At 39.4% G+C, this 18,291-nt stretch overlaps 1 protein-coding gene across 5 annotated transcripts in view; it reads right to left on the bottom strand.

Annotated features, from left to right (window-relative positions):
* TENM1 (teneurin transmembrane protein 1) overlaps positions 1–18,291 on the bottom strand; it is a 770,840-nt gene that overhangs the window by 40,345 nt on the left and 712,204 nt on the right. For all 5 annotated transcript variants that reach the window (XM_063170577.1, XM_063170580.1, XM_063170579.1 and 2 more), the window contains 2 exons: positions 17,401–17,633; positions 7,588–7,742 (listed from right to left, as the gene is read on the bottom strand). In XM_063170577.1, coding sequence (XP_063026647.1) covers positions 7,588–7,742; positions 17,401–17,633 — 388 coding nt within the window. The remainder of the gene's footprint in view (positions 1–7,587; positions 7,743–17,400; positions 17,634–18,291) is intronic.

Below are 18,291 nucleotides of genomic sequence, written 5' to 3'. Positions count from 1 at the left end.
TAAATATGCATATATAGATAATAGATTAGGTATCAGTGTCTCCATCATGCTTACATTTTGTCCATTATGTCTCTGCAACAGATGAAAAAAGACAGATGTAGTAACCAATGTATCTCAAGACATTGCAGACTCCCACCAGTCTGACAAAGTTGTACTGAACATTTTCTGCAGTGCAACTCAACACAGTAGAGATAATAATTTTCTGCCAAAAATAATTGATCCACTTTACTCCATCGTAATGAAACCATATTTAGACAGAGAGATAACCAAAGGCTACTTGCACATATGAATAAAAGGTGGAGCTTTGAGAGAAGCTCAAAGCCTGGAGGAAGTAAGGCAGCTTGGATGAGCTGGTGGATGGTTATGGGCAAGGGCTTTGTGCATGTGCAGGCAGCGTTTGGTGAGCATGGAGGTTTCTTCTACTTGGAAGGATGCATCTGAGAGCACCTGGACTCAGGGTTGAGCTGCTTCCTTCTCACCAACCATCCAACTCTTACAGAAGATTTTTTCCTTCTTGCAGTTGCTTATTAGAAACAATTTTTTTGAAAAAAACCTTAGAACCTGCATCTGTGTAGCAGGAAGTAAAAGAGAAGTAATGAGCAGAGTCTCCTTCACTTCCCCATCAGGTGTCTAATACTCCCTCAACAATCAAAGGAAAGGATGCAATTGCTGGAAGAGTTCATTAGAATGTACATAGTCTATTACTCAGTCATAATGGATTATTTATGGCAGATAATTGAAATAAATTGCTGTTTTGCATGTGTTCAATACAAACACAATATTTGGGCTTTAGGAGAAATTGTGGTATTACTTCATCGAATGCTATCCTGTGTCTATGACTAATTTCAAATTCAGTGATAGAATAATTTGATTTGAATATAAATTAGTTCTGACAAAACCAGCCTGCTTTCTGTCTGATATTCAAAAAATGACATGGTATACCTCCAAGTTTGATTTATGAGCTCTCAAGACTTTTTTTCACCCGAGCCTCTTTTCTCTCAGCTTCTGTTGAAGAGAGGCTACTTAGCTGATCCTGTACCCCTGGGAAAAGATATTTGCCCTTATGCCTGAAGATTCCTTTTTAAAAAGGCTTTCAGCTTTGTTTTGCTTTGAAGTATGGATGCTAGTGACTGATTATTCCTGCATATGCTATTATGGCTGGAACAGTTTTGTATAGTTTCTGTTTGTATAGTTTCAGACTTATAGTTTCTGAAGAGTAAAACTTAATTGGAGGGACACCTCATTTTTGAAAAGGTTTGAAAATGCCTCAGTGAAGACCTGTTCTGGTCTATTTCTCAGAAGAACACACTTTCTTGTGAGATACAGCTGCTCCTTACTGCACACTCACCTCTCACTACCCTTTCAATTAAGCTTGGCAAAGTCCTGGTTCCACTGAAGTCAGTGGCAAAACAGTTGCTGACTTTGCTGGGGCCACGACTTCCACTCCAGCAAAGCCAGAGAAGAAAGAACATGAAATTAAGCAGTAGAGTAAAAAGAACCAGAGAACAAGACGACTTCATTTTGGAAAAAAAATAACAGCTTTGTGGACTCCTTCACCCAGCAAGACCCAGAAAAAATAATAGAGTTCTTTTCTAAAAAGAAAAAAGCTCTGAAAGTCTTCTGTAAGGGAAGACCACAAATAAAATAAAAGTATCTATAAATTGTTATTTCTGCTTTGTGTGCTTTTGTTCAGCAGTTTGGAATATTTATGCTGCATTAATTACTCACAGCTAGAATAATGTATCAAAAGACACGGGTAGAGGACTAAAAGGAAAGGAAGGACAGGAGTAGTTCTGCAGTACTTTGCTACAGTGAAAACACAGTTGTCGCTTTCTGATGGCACAATTAGAATATTGTGCATCTAATGTTAAAAGATGCCTTTTCTTCTTTCTGATTTTACAAGAATGCAGTTTATAATTTCGGGTACGTAGAGAATAGTGGAGGAATAGTGTGTGTTCTGACCTACAATATTAATTAATTAATCAGCCTCATGTAATATTGCAGTTGCCCTGCAATATTCTATTCTCAACCTGGCTTAGAAGTACTTCAGCCTAGAATCAATTTGGTTTTGTGCTGGCAGCTCGCTTCCCCTGGTCTCACCCGGTCATCAGATCATATTTTTGTCTTTCACATTTTTCTTTCCTTCCTCCAAACGTACCCAGTGAAAGTTCTGTTCAGGCTGTGCTTGCTCCGATGAGCAGACCCTCATTGCTGCTTTCAAGCGAGGTCACCATGTCCTGGGAGCTTTTTGTTCTGCTCAAAAGGCTTCCACAATGCCACTGAAGCATATTGTGCCTGTGCAGATGCTGCTGGGGAGCGCCTGTAGCACTTGTGACTGCGGGAGCAATGTCAGCGTTTGCATTTTTGAGATACAGAATACATTTTCAAGCAATTCTGCTCATCTCACTCTTGCTTCCCAGCAGTCTGTCTCTCGCTTCACTATTTCAAGTAGGTCATCAACAGCATCACTTATTACCCTCTCCCCTCTTCTCCATCATTCAAAGCAGGCTGCCCAGGACACAACATTCCTGCCACGCATGGGTCCCCTTTAAACCCTGCTCTAGAATTCTGCCTTTTAATTTGACCTGTGCAAGCAAATTGCTTACATAAGTAACACTGTCACATCTTTATAAGGGAGCAAAACATTTTGCAGTGTCACCGAAGTTTATGTGAGGCAACACAATATAGATGGTTCCCTCACGTGGAGAACTGCTGAACAAAGGCTGATGAAGTGCAAATGTCAAGAAAAAGTCTTCAAAGCAGACCTTTCATTTTGGAACACAGCGGTGACAGTTATTAACACCATCAATCAGGTCGGAGCTATTGCTTTGGCACAGACTCGTGCCTAGTGGGACTGACATAAGCACAAGAACAAGACACAAGCACAAGAACAGGCAAAGAAAAAGCTCTTGGGATTCATTTTCTGTTGACTTGCAAATGTTTGGTCTCTGTATTTGCGGTCACTGTGCTCGAGATTGGTTTAAACAGCTCTCAAATAATACCTGTAGCCACTCACACAGATATAAATGACTTGTGGTTTGGAGCAGTGGAAATTCAGCCCACATATTTCTCATGGGAGGAAAGATACAGGATGAAATTGCAAGATGGTAGAAATATCTGCTAATTTTCTCCTCAGCTTTCACTGTAGCATTGGAGGCAAGAACAGCAAAGCTTATCACTCAAGATGAGCTGTAGTGTTTTTACTTTCACACAAAAACTCCCACAACGTCAATATAACTTCCAAGAACACTGGATCTGATGAAGTCTGGTTTCCTAAGGACTTCTGTCGCATGGCTGACTGGCTTGGGAGTTTAATAAGATCCAGGCACGAAATGAAGTTTTCCTGTGAATGGGGCATTTATTACATCCTGAGTAGAATCTCTGGAGTTTAATAAAAGAAAGCTTATGCTGCAATATTTCCTTTTGAAAGGGCACTTTAGGTTTCTGTCCTCCAGCTGGATTAATATTTTTTATGGAACATGTAGGAATTTAATTGCTGTGAAGGTGGGTGTTTCTCTACAAATTTGTTTGAAATTGGCCCAAGCTTTTAATTTACTGTGAGCAGAATACTGATAGACAGACAGACAAACACAGTCAGTCACATACCCACACACATACTCTCAGCTTCTACCAATAAACTAGCTAAAAAATATCAGAGTACCCTAGGGATGTGCAAACACGAAGAGAGCGTGTACATGTGAGTTAAAAACAATCTAGAGAGGCCTCTGGTCTAGGCAAGGATCCAGCCCAAAGCCATCAGGCAGTGAAAGTGAGTGATGATCCCATCTCTTTTCCTTTTCTCTCCATCCAAGTCCCTTCCCTTGGCACTCCTGTTGCGGATCATGACCATGTAGGTGCCTGCTGAGCTCCTGACATCAATGGTGAGTGTTGAGCACATCCACACAGATGTTCACATGCATAGCTCTGAAGAGCCATTTTCTTTATGTTTGCTCTATTGACTAATTGAAGAACACTGAAATGATCTGTGCAGAGAAGAAAAGTCATCCAAGTTCTGAACAGGCTGAAACACTACTGAGAATGCTGGTGTACCACACAAACAGCTCAACTGAGTGTCCCTTTCCTTTTAAATTCAGATTAAAATCCCCCCAGTGAAGAATGAGATCAAAGTAATTAGAGTTCGGTCATTTATTTGCCACAACCTATAATCTTTTCAGCCCCATCTGTCCTTTCTTCCCCTGTTTATGAATGCAGAATATTATGCTCAAGAAGGAGAAGGTGGTAAATAACAAACACCTAACGATTACCAAGAATAATACCATGAAAACTGATATTGGAACAAATGATTAAATCCTTTCCTAATCAACTCATTTATTAAACTGAATGCCTCAAAGTTAAAGCTTGTTATTTATGGTGGTGTTTGCAACAGACAGTTACTCTGCATATTTACTCCAAGAGTAAATTTTTGTACTTCAGTAAATTAAGAAATACTGATTTTGGGCAAGTTGTTGATTTTACTGTCAGAACAAATTTAGCTTTGAGAAATGATTTTATTAACCTATTTCGTAAGTCTCTCTAAATACACAATTTGTGAGCAACCCACATTCTCTTGATTTAAATGCCATTTGTAACTTAGCCAAAAACTAATTTAAGTGGAGATGGGCCAAATGCATTTTTCATTTATGTTTATGCCATTCTGGAATAAACTCAGCAGTCTTGCAAGGATATACACTTTTTTCTAAGTGACAATATCATTCTGTTATTTTCATTGATGTAATTCCAGATTAACATGCTTGACTTCAAGGGGGTGTGATTATTTCATAGGCTTTTCTGGTTATCAGCAACAGTTTTAGAAGAAGATGATTGAGCAAATTTCCAGAGCATGCATTCTTGGTATTTATTTTATATCTATGATTTCACTGTGTATGTGAAATATCTCAAAGTTGTGGATTTTGTGAAACATTTCAATAAAGAGGTTTACTTAAACCCCCTCAAAACAAATCCTCCAAACAAGAAATACTTGCAAAAGGTTTCATGTTGCAGTGTCCACATTGTGACTTCACTTACCAGTGAAAAATATATAGAGAATTATATAGTATTGCTACCCTCAGAAAATGAGACTGGCCATTTTTTTGGGATATGTTTATAAGCCATAATTTATTATGCTTCTTAGAATATTTACTGACATGCATTCACAATTTAATTGAGGACTATCTCAATTTAGGGGTAAGGTCATGTCTTAGTTTCCCAGAATACTGACAAAATTAAAAATTTTTGCAAAATATGCAGCCATATTTTCTTGTAGCATGGAAACACCTGAAAGGGTTTATTCCTGCTTCTATGAAAAGGAGACTGTGCCCCAGATGAATGATTTGCTCTATGACATTTTTTTTGTTACGTATGACTTTGCAGAAGCCCATCCTCCATGGCATTGAAACTATGTTGTAGGGTGAGCTAAAAGAAACTTGTTTCTGTAGCCAACCTATGAAAAACTAGGATTTTAGGGCTATTTAAATCTACTTTACAAATTTAGCACATTTGATTTCAGCCCCAAACGTTTACTTTTAAAATTCAGGTTAAATTAAAAAAATAAATAATTTTATTTCTAAATTTGCCAGACCCCCTGCAGAGACTTATTATTTGCTAAGGGGGAGCTGCATTTTTCAAAAGGAAATGAAGACAATTCAAACTCCCTATTTGAGATGTAGAGAGACACTTTCTTACTGAGCAAAATCAGCAAAAATTTGAACACAAATACACAGCACACATTACATTAGGCAAATAAAGCAATTATTTGTAGAGCCTGAGAGTGCAGATGCAGAAGGAGAAGGCAGGGAGCAGACGCTGCACCTGGCACCCTTCCCTGAGCTCAGAGATACCTGATCTGGTCAGGGGTGCCCCAGGCAGTTGTTGATGTATCCAAGGAGTGAGTGCATGTGCTGCAGGCAGCTGTGGGCTCCATGAAGCATAGCTCTGCCAGCTGGTGGGCAGCAGTGCAGTGGGAATGCTGCTGCCTGCCAGCTGCTGCTCAGCACCTGCAGGACAGGCTGGCCTCAAGGCCAGGGCCGCAGCAAGAGCCAAGGTGCCCAGAAGCTGTTGAAACTTAAAACTATTACCAGGCCAATTTAAGTTTGGGTTTAGCACAACTAAGCCAGTTTACCCTGTTCTGCTTTATATGGAATAATTACACATTCACTGGACCTGAGAGAATACAAAGGGCCTGTCTGTCTTAGAACAGGGAGGCTGAGGTTCCCCTCCCCACGTTTGCAAACACATAGGGTCCACTGAAACACTACACACAAAAGAGAAAGAAGTTTCAGCTCAACATGAGGAAGAAGTTCTTTCTGTTGAGTGTGGCAGAGCACTGGAACACCAGGAACACTGGAACACCTCTCCCTCTCTGGAGACATCCAAGCCCCCTGGATGCATTCCTGCGTCACCTGCCCCAGGTGACCCTGCCTTGGCAGGGGGTTGGATTGGGTGATCTCCAGAGGTCCCTTCCAACCATAAGAATTCTGTGATTTGGTGACATGTGAAATGGAAAACAGATACTTCTTCCTGTTCTGATTCTAGAAAGAAAATGCCTCAGTGCTTCTGCAATAGCAGCATTAGATCCCTACATTTCATCCTTCTTTCCTAAGAACCAACCAAAACATTGACCCCACATTCTTCAGGTATGTGAATGCAAGACCACAGTCATTTGCACTCAAAATCTACCCAGAAACAAGCAACAAGCTCTTACCATTGTTATGCATTGAATTTTAACTGTGATTCTCCGGTTGTGAAGGATGGAGGAAAAGGCAGGGAGAAAATGAAATGAAAAATTAACCTGATCCCGGTTATTAGCTGACACAGTCCATAATAGCTTAGTATGTCACTTGAATGCCTCAAGATTTTTTCAAGTACAGCTTCTCCCCTGTTTTGAAGCTGATTAATTCAATTATTTTTTGGCAAAGGCCAAGTCCTTCCTTGTGCTGTCTGTAGGTATGGCTCACTGACGAGCCAAGAGTACCATTTATGCTTCTCCATGATTATCCATATTTCTTTATAAGCATAAATTGGAGATGTGGTAAGTTCTTTGATTCTTATTTCTTTTACTGTTCCTATTTTTTTGCTCTTGACATAAGAAGTGAAAAGCATTTTGAGAAACCGAAATCCAATAGTTTGACCACAATACTGCTGTTGTGTAATTACTTATTCTAATGCTCCTCCATGACTTAGAACAGATTTAGATGTAAACAGAATATCTATTTTTTTCCATTTACTAGTTCAAGCAAATCAGTCTGAATGCTGGACTAAAGGAAAGCACTTTAAACTTCTGATTACCTTCTTAGAAGATCTATCTCAGAGTAGCAAGCAACTTTTTAAAGCAGTTTGTATTCTTTACATAAGAATGTATATATATTCTCTATATATTCACATGTCATCTCCTGGGAAAAAAATCAAGTGTGCTTTTCCATTTATACACCTTAAAACAATCATGTGAGTGGAAGAACTACTTCATACTGTGCCATTCAGAATCATCTGACTTATCCAGCATATTCGATATACAATCCTGGTACAGGACAGTAAGTGATCTGTCTCTACAATGTGCATCAAAGTGACAACACATAAAAAAGAGGTGTCTACCTGAGTGATGTCCATCCCAGAGTCACAGCTCAATGGCTGGGTTGATGTGAGGCCATTTGAACCTATTATTGTTGTGATCACACCATTCTCATCAATTTTCCGTATCATTGTACCATCAACGAAGTAAATAAATCCGTGCTTATCTACAGTGATACCTGGATGAAGAGGAAGGGTAAAAAGAGTGTTAGTGCTGGCATTATCTTGATTAAAAAGTATCAGCTTAAAATGTTTCCTCTCTTCTTAGACTACAAAAACCTGCTGATTTAAAAAAGCACGATTTTTTTCCCCACCCATTACTATTTGAGGCTTATACAAACTGTATGTGGAAAGTTCATACCCATCTATCAGATTAGATTTGACTTAAAGAGGGAACATGTGAGTATGAAACAAAACAAAACAGCAGAAGCTCTGCTTTTAATGTAATTTTACATACACAGATCAAGGCTCTTCAACAACTTAATGTCTACCACCAAGTAGGCAATATTAGCTTTTCTCAAAACTTATCTTATAGTTGATTTGTCTACATTTCCATTTCACTTTCATCATTCTTATGCACAGGCAATTTTTAAATGATGAAAGTGGCTGAGCAAGGACAAAGAACCCACAGAAGGCCAAAGAGGCCAGTTCTGATAGGGGCTGTACATACAAGTGGTGCAGACCAGGCTCTGCTCAGCAGGCAGAAGGAGCAGCTGTGCTGCAGGATGGATCACAGTGCAGTGCTGCCCTAAATGATGGCACTGCACTGGAACCAGGCTCATGATAGCTGTGTCACCACCTGGGGCAGTTCTCCCACTCCTGGATCTGCAGCAGCTGCTGCAGCACTGCACTGCACAGGAGGGATGGAACTCAAAAGCCAGGGATGGAACTCCAATGCCAGGGCTCTGCATGGGAAAGGTCATGGTCCTCTGCATTTCATGGGGAAACTGAGGAAGGGAAGGTTTGCTGTCTCCCACCAGCACCTCATGCCACAACTCATGCCCAGCCCTGTTCTGCCCCAGTCTAACAGCTCCCCTGCAGCTCTTCCTGCATTCAATTGGAACTGTAAGATCTTATTTCTCTCAAATATTGAAAATATAACTAGAAGAGCACTTGTATTCATGTTAGACTTGTGAAATCCTTTCTACCAAAACCGTTCAATTTCTTGCTTTAAACTACTTGCTAATTTCCCATTTAAAGTTGCATAACTTTGCAATTACAGCAGCTGCTGTGCACAGCCAAGCTATTTTAATAATGAATTTATGTTCTGCTACACAGAAATGAAAGGCAGAGGACTTGAACAGATGGTCTGGACAGTGGCTTATATGGTTCTTGATTTTTGTCCCCTGCATTTAGCACAACTGAAGGCTGTATGTACTCTGAGTTTACAAAATACTTGTCTACAGGCCAGTTTAGGATCCCATACAGCAATTCCACATGCCATTAAAAAAGAAAAATAGCCTCAAACTGAATTTCCTCAGCTTCCAACCTCAACTCCTTGTACTTGAGGTTTTTTTTTGTTTGATATATAGGAGCAATTACAGCAGGAAGAAAGGGAGATTAAGTAGTCTGGGGGGAAAAGGCAAGACCAGGAAACCCTGATGCAGAACATGCATCTCAGAGCTGGGAAAACGGGGTGATGGTGTCTCCAAGCCCCATAACATATCTTTACCTGGCAGCTGGAAATGCCTGGGGGCTGAGTTTGAGTTGCACACATAACTGAGTGTAATATGCTTTCTCTTGCAGTGTTAATACCTGGAGGCAGGCTCCCAAGACAAATTGCCCATGACTGGTTCTGAGGTGCCTCTTCACCACAGGTGATGTTCAGGCACCTTGCAAAGGTCTGAGGGAATGATCACAATGTTCTGAGGGTACCATCACATAAAAAATCCAAAAGCCACAGCAGTTAACTTTAGTGTGCAACACTCCCTACTGCATCCAGGTCTTGGGTTATCAGCACAGTGTTGAGAATTGACATTATTTCTTTAAATGCAATGTATCCATCTGGCTGTGAAATGCCCTTAGAGGAGGCTATCCACCATCCTGTCACCTCCTCCATCCAGGACAAAAAGTGCCCATGGACTGCTAAGCGCCCAAGGTACTGGGCTAGGCTATATCTCCTCATTATGTGAGATGGCTGAAGGTTCTGCAGGACAGATGTCACCTGGGGAACTGAAATCATCTGGTGGGGGCTGGATGGGTCAGCTGGGTAAAACTGGAAGGTTATAAAATGGCTGAAAGAGGAACAGACAGTCTCAGAGCCTGACTCCCTGCCAGCCTGTGAGCTCATAAATCGTGACTCCTTGGTACTGGCTCCCTTAGAGGATCTTCACTCTTTAATTAGAAAGTAACTGTACCTTTGGAAACTCCAGAATGAGTGGCAAGCTCCTGGCTGTCATCTGCTCCTGAGAAGTCCAAACCCAAAAGGCTGAAGGTGAGCTGAGGTAAAGAGTGAGTCTGAGAAGCAAAGAGGTTTGTTTTGGTGTTGGGGTGACATGTGTGCTCCAGCTTTGGGAAGGGATGGGCCCTGGTAGCTCCATCACTGATCCTGCATCATGTAACAACATTAGATGGGATCTGATTTGCTTTCCAGTGTGCTTCACAAGCTGAAATGAGAAACCTGCTGTGGGTGGGAAGGGCAGCAATGAGCTGTGTCTGAGCCTGCCTTTGCAGAGGGGAGGTGCTGCACGGTGAGCTTTGCTTCTCAGCTGGATCAGATCCACAGCACAGACAGCACCAGGCCAGGATCTGTCACCAGGGCAAGTGCATCTTCTGTTTTGCGCAATTTGCCTGAGAACAGATGGCTGTGTTGGCTGCAAACCATCCATTATATAAAAATCAAAAATTATGCTGCAATGAAATAAAGCTACTCAGCTGTGTTGTTGAATGGATTTCAAACACTGACTATATAAGAAAATCAAGGATCTTTTAATGTTTCTAGTGTTTCTAGCCCTCCAGCCACTGCAGAAAAGCAACTTGCCTGCAAGGGAAGAACATATGCCAGTGCAATAGCATAAATAAAACCATCTCTTCAGTATTTGCACTAAATTCCTGGTACTTCCTAATAAGCCAGTTTCTTCAAGTACCACTCACTGTATAGATGTTCAGCAACAACCTACTGCTTCCAGAGCTTATGACTCTCCAGTAAAACAACACAACTTCACCAACTTGAAAAAATTACTTATGCATTTAAGTCTTGTTGACAAATACCCTACATAAAGCATCCACTGGAAAACAATACAGATTGGTGGCTAAACTGTCCCAATTTATTCATTAGAGTTGGATTCATTAATGCTCCTGTCACATTTTACATGATGCTACATATAATCTGTACTCCAAGAGCTTATTTTAATCCTTTTCTGACGTACAGTGTAATGCAGAATCAAATCACACAGCACAGCCATTGTGCTTTAATCACCAAGGAACTGGGGGAGGAAACATGCACATGCTGAGGGTAATGAATTGTACTTGAGTGCAAGTGGGAGCACTGCTCAACCCTTGAGTGAGTAAGAAAGGGATTTTTTTTTTTTTCAGAGAAGGAGATGTACTTTTTATCACACTCTGTGTCTGATTCTTTTTTTCTTTTTTTAAGGAACTGTAACACTAAATTCTATGCCCAAATGATGATGTCCTTGGGCACTAAAGGGACCTATGACCTACTGCACATATGACAGACTTACCCTGCTTACATACAGATTGCTCATTAAAAACTGATGGCTGGGTAAGGACAAAATAAATCTGTGCCAGGATTTAGTCTCATTGTTTGACTCAAAGCTGAGTATCAGCCTTGCTGAGTGACACACTCGCTCTGCAGGACTGGTTTGGTCATATTTTAGTCCTGGGAATGTCCTACATAGGACTTTTGTACCTGAATGTGAAACAGTAGTTTTTATGAAGATCTATCTCCAGTGGATTTACATGCAGACATTTTGGAGCAATATTTATAACACTCAGAGGTCTTTTAATCAGTACCATTTGAATTCTGTTAACTAACATTAAAAATTAACTGCCAGTAATGCTGTCAAATGTGGTGACTAAGTATTATTACTAGAAGACTATGCAGAAAGTTTTCCTTTTTATATCTGTTTTGTCCAACAAACAATAATTAGTACAAGGGCTGGGTACACCCATGATAAACACAGAAGGATGACTATAATGTCTCCTGTTATTTGCTCTCCAGAGTGGTTTTGGTTAAAGGGTTGTTTCCCTTGACAGCTCTGCCTTTGGGCACATACATACACCATTATAAATGCAAATAGCACTCAGAAAGCAAACTGATTGCTTTTTGTGTAGTTATCCTAGGTATAAATTCAAAATACATATGATCATTCAGTCTAGAAATTTTAGAATTTCAGGAGTTAACCTTATAGTGCTAAAAATATGGATTAAAAGTAATATAGTAAATACCCTATTAAGATATTTTCTTTTTTCCCCTGTGTCATATCCCACACTTGCATTCATAGAGAAGCTTTTTTTGGGAACAAATCCTTTTCAAACATCTCAATAAAGGGCAGCTAGAACTGTATGTTACCCACCTCTTGAAATTCTACTTTACACTTTTTGCTCAGCTGAAAAGTTACAAATGAGCATTCTATATTGAAAACTTCTAATTAAACTTCTGAAGAATTTTTAAAACAACATCTACAGCTACTGGTGAGGATGGATAAAAGAGAATGCCACCTTCTGCTGAAGAACAACTGTATTTAGAAGGAACTTGCGATTCTCATAAAACTTTTAATAGGAAGAAGTGAATCAAATTGGTTAATTACCATTTTATGGTGCTAAAAGGGCAAATTGCATGCCATCCATTTCTAAACTTCTAAATGTCTTCGCTGCTTTTAATTAAAGCTGCCATCCAGGAACTAAAGCAATTTTATGCAATTAGTTATTTATAGGTTACCATAATACACCACTCAAAATATGATTCAAGTGATTTGCAGTCTGTTGCCTTGTGATCTTTGTCATCTTTACTTCCTTACTGTCTCAGCACTAGCTGCAAAATATTCAGTAGTTCTTTGTCAGTTGGAACACGACTTCAGGACTTGCACTTGAGTGCTGTTCTCTTTAGAGGCAGATCAGCAGACTTGGAACAAACAGCGTTTTTAACTACTGACTGTGAATGAAAATGTTCAGCTTCCAGCCTGAGACATGATGACTGGGGTCATCCTGCTGACATGGGTGAATAGAAAAGTGAATGATTTATGAATTCAGATGAATGTTGGATGAAATTTAGGAAAAAACCTGCTATCCAAAAAGTTTACAGTGTTCTACAAGTTTCCCATCATTTGGAAATCATAGGTGGCTAAGGCCACTGAAAAGAAAAATAAGGAATAAATTTAAATGAATAAAAAGTGGCATGAGATTGGTGGTTTTTTGCTGATTTTATGATGCATATATAACAATGACTTGAGGCTGAAAATTACTTTGGCTTGTCTATTTCTAACTTTATATATTGCTAATGAAAAATCTAACCCCATTCTACTTTCCTTTTTGACTTCTATGGAAAGGTTAAAAAAGCCTTAGGAATTTACAGAATAGCAAAGATTGTTGGAAAAATAGCATTAATCATTACCTTTGGCAAGTGTGTCTGTTGTCACAAAAGGCTGTAATAGGAATTTGGTTGTGCATCCTACTGAAAGTAAAAGGAATCTTCCAGCTGAACAGGAGCAATCCTAAATGGGCTACTGACACTTGACAAGAGCAAAGGTTTAGTATGAACAGCTCTTACAACTTTATTTCCTTTAGAATGTGTTGCTCAGAATGAGGAGCAACAAGACTGATTATTTCAGGATGCATGCTACTAGGATGAACACATCTTCAAAACCACAATTTCTTAAAGCAATATTTCCTTAGTAATTGCAAGCAAACTAGATAAAACTACACTGCAGAACTGATTATTAAATTATGCTTCATTTGTGTTTTTATCTCATGGCCATTGGTCTGAGTGAAAAAGTTCTTTGCTACAGCTGTGGATAAGGTATTTTTGTGCATTGGATTAAGAACTTACTCCAACCTTCTCCATTCCCCTGGTGCTTTCTTTGAGGTCACTGCACCTGCAGTGAGGTCACTGCAGTGCATCCCAGTACTCTGTACTCAGTGTGCAGTTGAATTCCTCGAGGCACTGGCATGGCTTGCACAGACAGTGTGTGCACCTAGGTCTAGACACTGGGCTGAACCCAGGAATCAAAAAACAGACACTGCAGGACCTTAAATGTTTACATCTTTAAATTTAGTTCTTGGGTTTCCAAAAGGTGTAAATCACCCTGTTAGGGTGGCATCACTGGAGGCACCTACTCTTTTCACAGAAGTTACAGAGCTTGCATTCCAGCAGAGCTGTCCTGGGTGAGTGCTGCTCACAGACACAAGGCACTGAAATCAGATGTTAATGGACACTTTTCTCACCCTGCTGCCTGGCAGACCCTGGAGCTCAGCAAGAATGTGGTAACCTGATTGCCTCAAACTCTCACTGCCTCTGTCAATTATGCTTAGAAAGTCAAATCTATTTACAGGTCTAAAGCCCACTGATTTCAGAAGGGCAGGGTAGGTAAGTGTTTAATGGTGTTGATTCAAGCATTGGCTTTGCACAAGCCCCAAGTATTTCCACTCACTTTAGTGCTTCTCACTGCTCCAATACTTGATGACTAATCCAGTTAAAATCAGAACATGATCCTCAAGTACCTTATCATAAATACTAATCAGATTGTTTAAAAGATAGTGCTGGCAACTAGATGTGCCATAAATTATTTCTATTAAAAAAATCTCCAAACCCACCAAACAGAATTCCCCACCCCAAAATTAAAATCTGTTACTTGGTAAAGTTCAAGTGATTGGAATTCAGTCAATGATTAATATCTTGTGTAGTTACTTCTTCATTTTCAATATCTTCTTGTGTAATAAATGTGTTCAGCTTGTCACAGATCTTATTTTATGTCCCCACCTTGTATCATTTCACATTCTGCTTAAGTACTTGGTCATCTATTACATGACTCATTAGTCTGAGATCTCTACAGAATTAAAGAAAGTTGCAGTAAAAATAATATATTGAAGTTCAAATTTCAACTACATCAGCCATGCATGTTTAAAATCATCTTTCAAACTCAGCTCAACATACAATAGTGTAAGATTAATTTTCACTAAGCCCCATCTCCAGTCCTTCACAGAGAATTGGGAACAGACTGAACAAAGCTACATGTGTTTGCTACCTGTAAAATGAAAGTTGTGGAAAGATGAAATCAGAATTGATTAGTGTTACTTCATGATATTTTGCTGTCTGGCATTTAATTCCTGGTCACTAGGCAAAGACAGTCTTACCAAATAAAGATAATGAGAAAATAAACATTGAGGAAAGAAATAATGAAATAGCAATGTAGGACTCTTCTAAACCTCCCTGCATGAAAAACGGGTATGAGTTCAGAAAAGTTAAAAGTACTTTTCAAATCAACTTTCATCCAGAAAAGTAAGTAAGAAAGAGAATTTGAATTTCCACCTATTAATATAGCTTTGAGGATGTTACCAAACAGGATTAAGTTTCACAAGTGTTACACAGTAAGTATTTCATACAATTTTGCAAATGGAAAAAGAGATAAATAGATAACCCCTTATACTCTAGATAACCCCTTATATGCTTATACAAGCAGCTAGTAGCAAAAATTAGAGTCCAACTTTTAAGATATAACTAACCAAGGTCAAACAACCACTAAATGGAGTCCTTTTTCACATACTATCTTTCTATCAAGCAAAGGGGAAAATAATTTTTCTTTTATCATGGGAAAACGAATACTCAGGACAAAAGAAAAGAAGGCAAGCAAAGTAAAAAAGCTAGCAATATTCATGTATCAGCTTAAGAAATAAATACAAATTATTTATTGAATAATGCAAGCTATTAGATTTAATAAGTTGGCAATTAGTCTGTCTGGGACCTATCGTTGCACTGTAAAAATCTCAGAGGTATAAAACCAGAAACAATTCATTTATTCTATCTAAGACTGTGTGTCTGTGTGTCCAAGGATTTTTAAACATAGTTAAGTAGTTTTTGTCAAAATTTCCTGCTTCCTACAGAAAACAGTTTTCTTTACACTGTTTGAATGTAATTTCAATAGAAAAATGACATCTTCTGACTTGACAAATATTTCAAGAACAAGCAAAATAAGTGATCCAAAAGAATCTCTAAAACTGTAAAGTATGGGAGACTTCTCTGTTTCTTAATAAGGATCTATGGGTACCAGGCAAACACTTCCTTCTACTTTCCAGGGTTATTCACACTCTTACAGTTCAGGGGAAAACAAGGGCCTGTAGCTACTTGGCTGTTACAGTGCTACACTGATTCCACTGCTGGGGACCACGAGCTGATGCTGAATTTTTTTAGGGCCTGCACTAAAAGGGCATGTGGCTGTCCAGACTTACTCAAGATTAAAATAAAAACCTAACAAATTGGATAATTTCAATCTGATGTTATTTAGAGGAGATGCATAAAATTAAAGCACCTGGGAGTCATTGTCTGAATTTGCCAACCGAAGAGTCTGCTCACAATTTCTTTTTAGTAATTGCTAGCTGCCCAAGAACGCCTGACTTGTGTTTTTATTCCTCCTCATTTCTTTATTACAAGAACCTTCTATTAAGGAAGTAGGTATGGGTATCTTTAAAGTAAACAGTGTATCACAACATTTTCATCAATGTATTTCCCCACTAAGAAAAAAAAAAATGGAGCAACTGATTGTATTGTAATTGGATATCATCAATTGTAATCAGAAATAAAACATTGATCATTTTCATAGAATCACACCTTTCTGATAAAGGATCTGAAAACCTTTGTTTTCTACTATTTTTAGAAGTGATTCATAACCTTAATTAGCTTCCTGAGATTAACATTTATTTGTACTTACCTCACACTTACCTTCTTTCATTAAAGACACACTAAAGTCACTCTATAATTACAATGTGTCTCTTGCTAAACCTTAAACCAGGATTATTTGCTTGTCTTAGAGGTATTTCTGCCTGGATGTACATTCTCATTTCCTACTGATGCACAGCCTTCCTTTATTAGCTGAGGAAAAAGAATCAAAGCCCTTCCTTGGAGCCAGCTGTGAGCAGGCGCGGGGGAAGCGCAGCTCAGCCCACGCAGGGCTCTGCCTTGGGAGCTGCTGAGTACCCTTTGTTCCAGGGATTTCAGTGGGAGCTGAGGGTGATCAGCTGCTTTAGAGCACCAAATCCAGAGACTTTATCACAGTTCTAGTGCACACTGCAAGGGGATTAATTGTGGCTTTGGTGGGGATTCGAGGCTTCACAAGCATTTTGCCTGTGACAATACTGGATGTACTCTGACAGGGAGGCTGCAGTAAAATGCTTATTTCATGTGCAGCAGGGGAGATGCTCATCTTTTGCACAGTGTGTTAATAAGAAAGGACAAACTAGAGTTCCAAATAAACTCGATTTTGTTTGCTGATTTGAACAGCCCTGACTTACTGTGTATGAGTAAGCTCTGTTAACATTACAAGACTCACCTGATGCATAACATCTAAAAAATGGATTTTGAAACCATATAATTTGCTTAAGAGTTACATATAATTAAATGTTGCCACCTTGCAATTGAAAGGTAATGAAAGAGGAGTGTTATCATAGAGGGAAGAGTAATCAGAGGATTCTAGCTGGAGCCTGCTGCCCATGCTGATCTCTCATAAAGGACTGGCTGTATGGCAGACATGAGTAAGCTTCAAGAAGTGATTTGGCTCAATAGTTGGTTAAATCATTGCCACAGACACATTTTTGTACATCCAGTTGCATCCCAGTTCCTAAATAATGACAGGAAATGCAAGTACCCCAGACACAGACTCTTCTTACCTCTTGGGCTGTTGAGAGAGGCCTCGGACGCCTTTCCACCATCCCCACAGTGACTCTGGTCAAAAGGAAGGCACTGATCACCTGTTCCTGCCACCACATCTGCATTTTTGGCCAGATCCTTTGTTTCAGTGAGAGACTTTGCTTTGTAGACTTTTCTGGTGTTGGTATCTGATAAGTAAAGGGATTCTGACACTGGATCAACAGCCAAGTAATATTTATGTGCAGGACTTGTACTGAAACAGAAGAGAAGAGCATCAAAGTCAACTTGTTTTTTTCTTTTAAGTCTCTGTGGCAGCACAACAATTGTACTCTACTTATCTGAAGACATCAGCTCAGAGATCTGAAGAGGACAGAGAGAGCAGCTCAAAACACCACCAGCATCCTGCTACAGAGCCTGACCAGTGAGTTTTGGGTCAGGAGCTGGTGCAGAGACTGGTACTGGGCAGTTGGTCTGCCCATCTGCCCATCAGTACCAAACCACTCAGGATAAAGCCAAATGGAGTGAATTCAGCTTAGCTGTAATTATTACTATCAAAAGTAAGATCATTTTTCTATATCTGATACCTCCTAGTACTCTTGGCACTCAAAACAAATCTATGAGTTGCAGCAAAGTGAATCACAGGCTGTTCTGGATGGGCACAAATACCCACTCTTGGTTATTTTTATCTGTTTCTAAACCTAAGGAAATATGAAGGTGTGAAATATGGTGCCTTAATTCATGCAGACTCCATTGTCAGGAGCAAGGCAGAAGGCCAAGCACTGTCAGTGCAACCAGGGATGAATTAATGCACTATAATTCATGCACTGTCACTGCCTTATTGAGATTATAAAATGTTATTTAAAAAAATATTTACATATGTTAATTAAATGGTGGGGATCATAAATTCTAAT

Source organism: Melospiza melodia, chromosome 16 (genome assembly GCF_035770615.1).
Source record: "Melospiza melodia melodia isolate bMelMel2 chromosome 16, bMelMel2.pri, whole genome shotgun sequence".
Taxonomy (NCBI): domain Eukaryota; kingdom Metazoa; phylum Chordata; class Aves; order Passeriformes; family Passerellidae; genus Melospiza; species Melospiza melodia.
The sequence above is the reverse complement of the archived record's forward strand: the minus strand, read 5'-3'. Positions and strand labels throughout refer to the sequence as shown.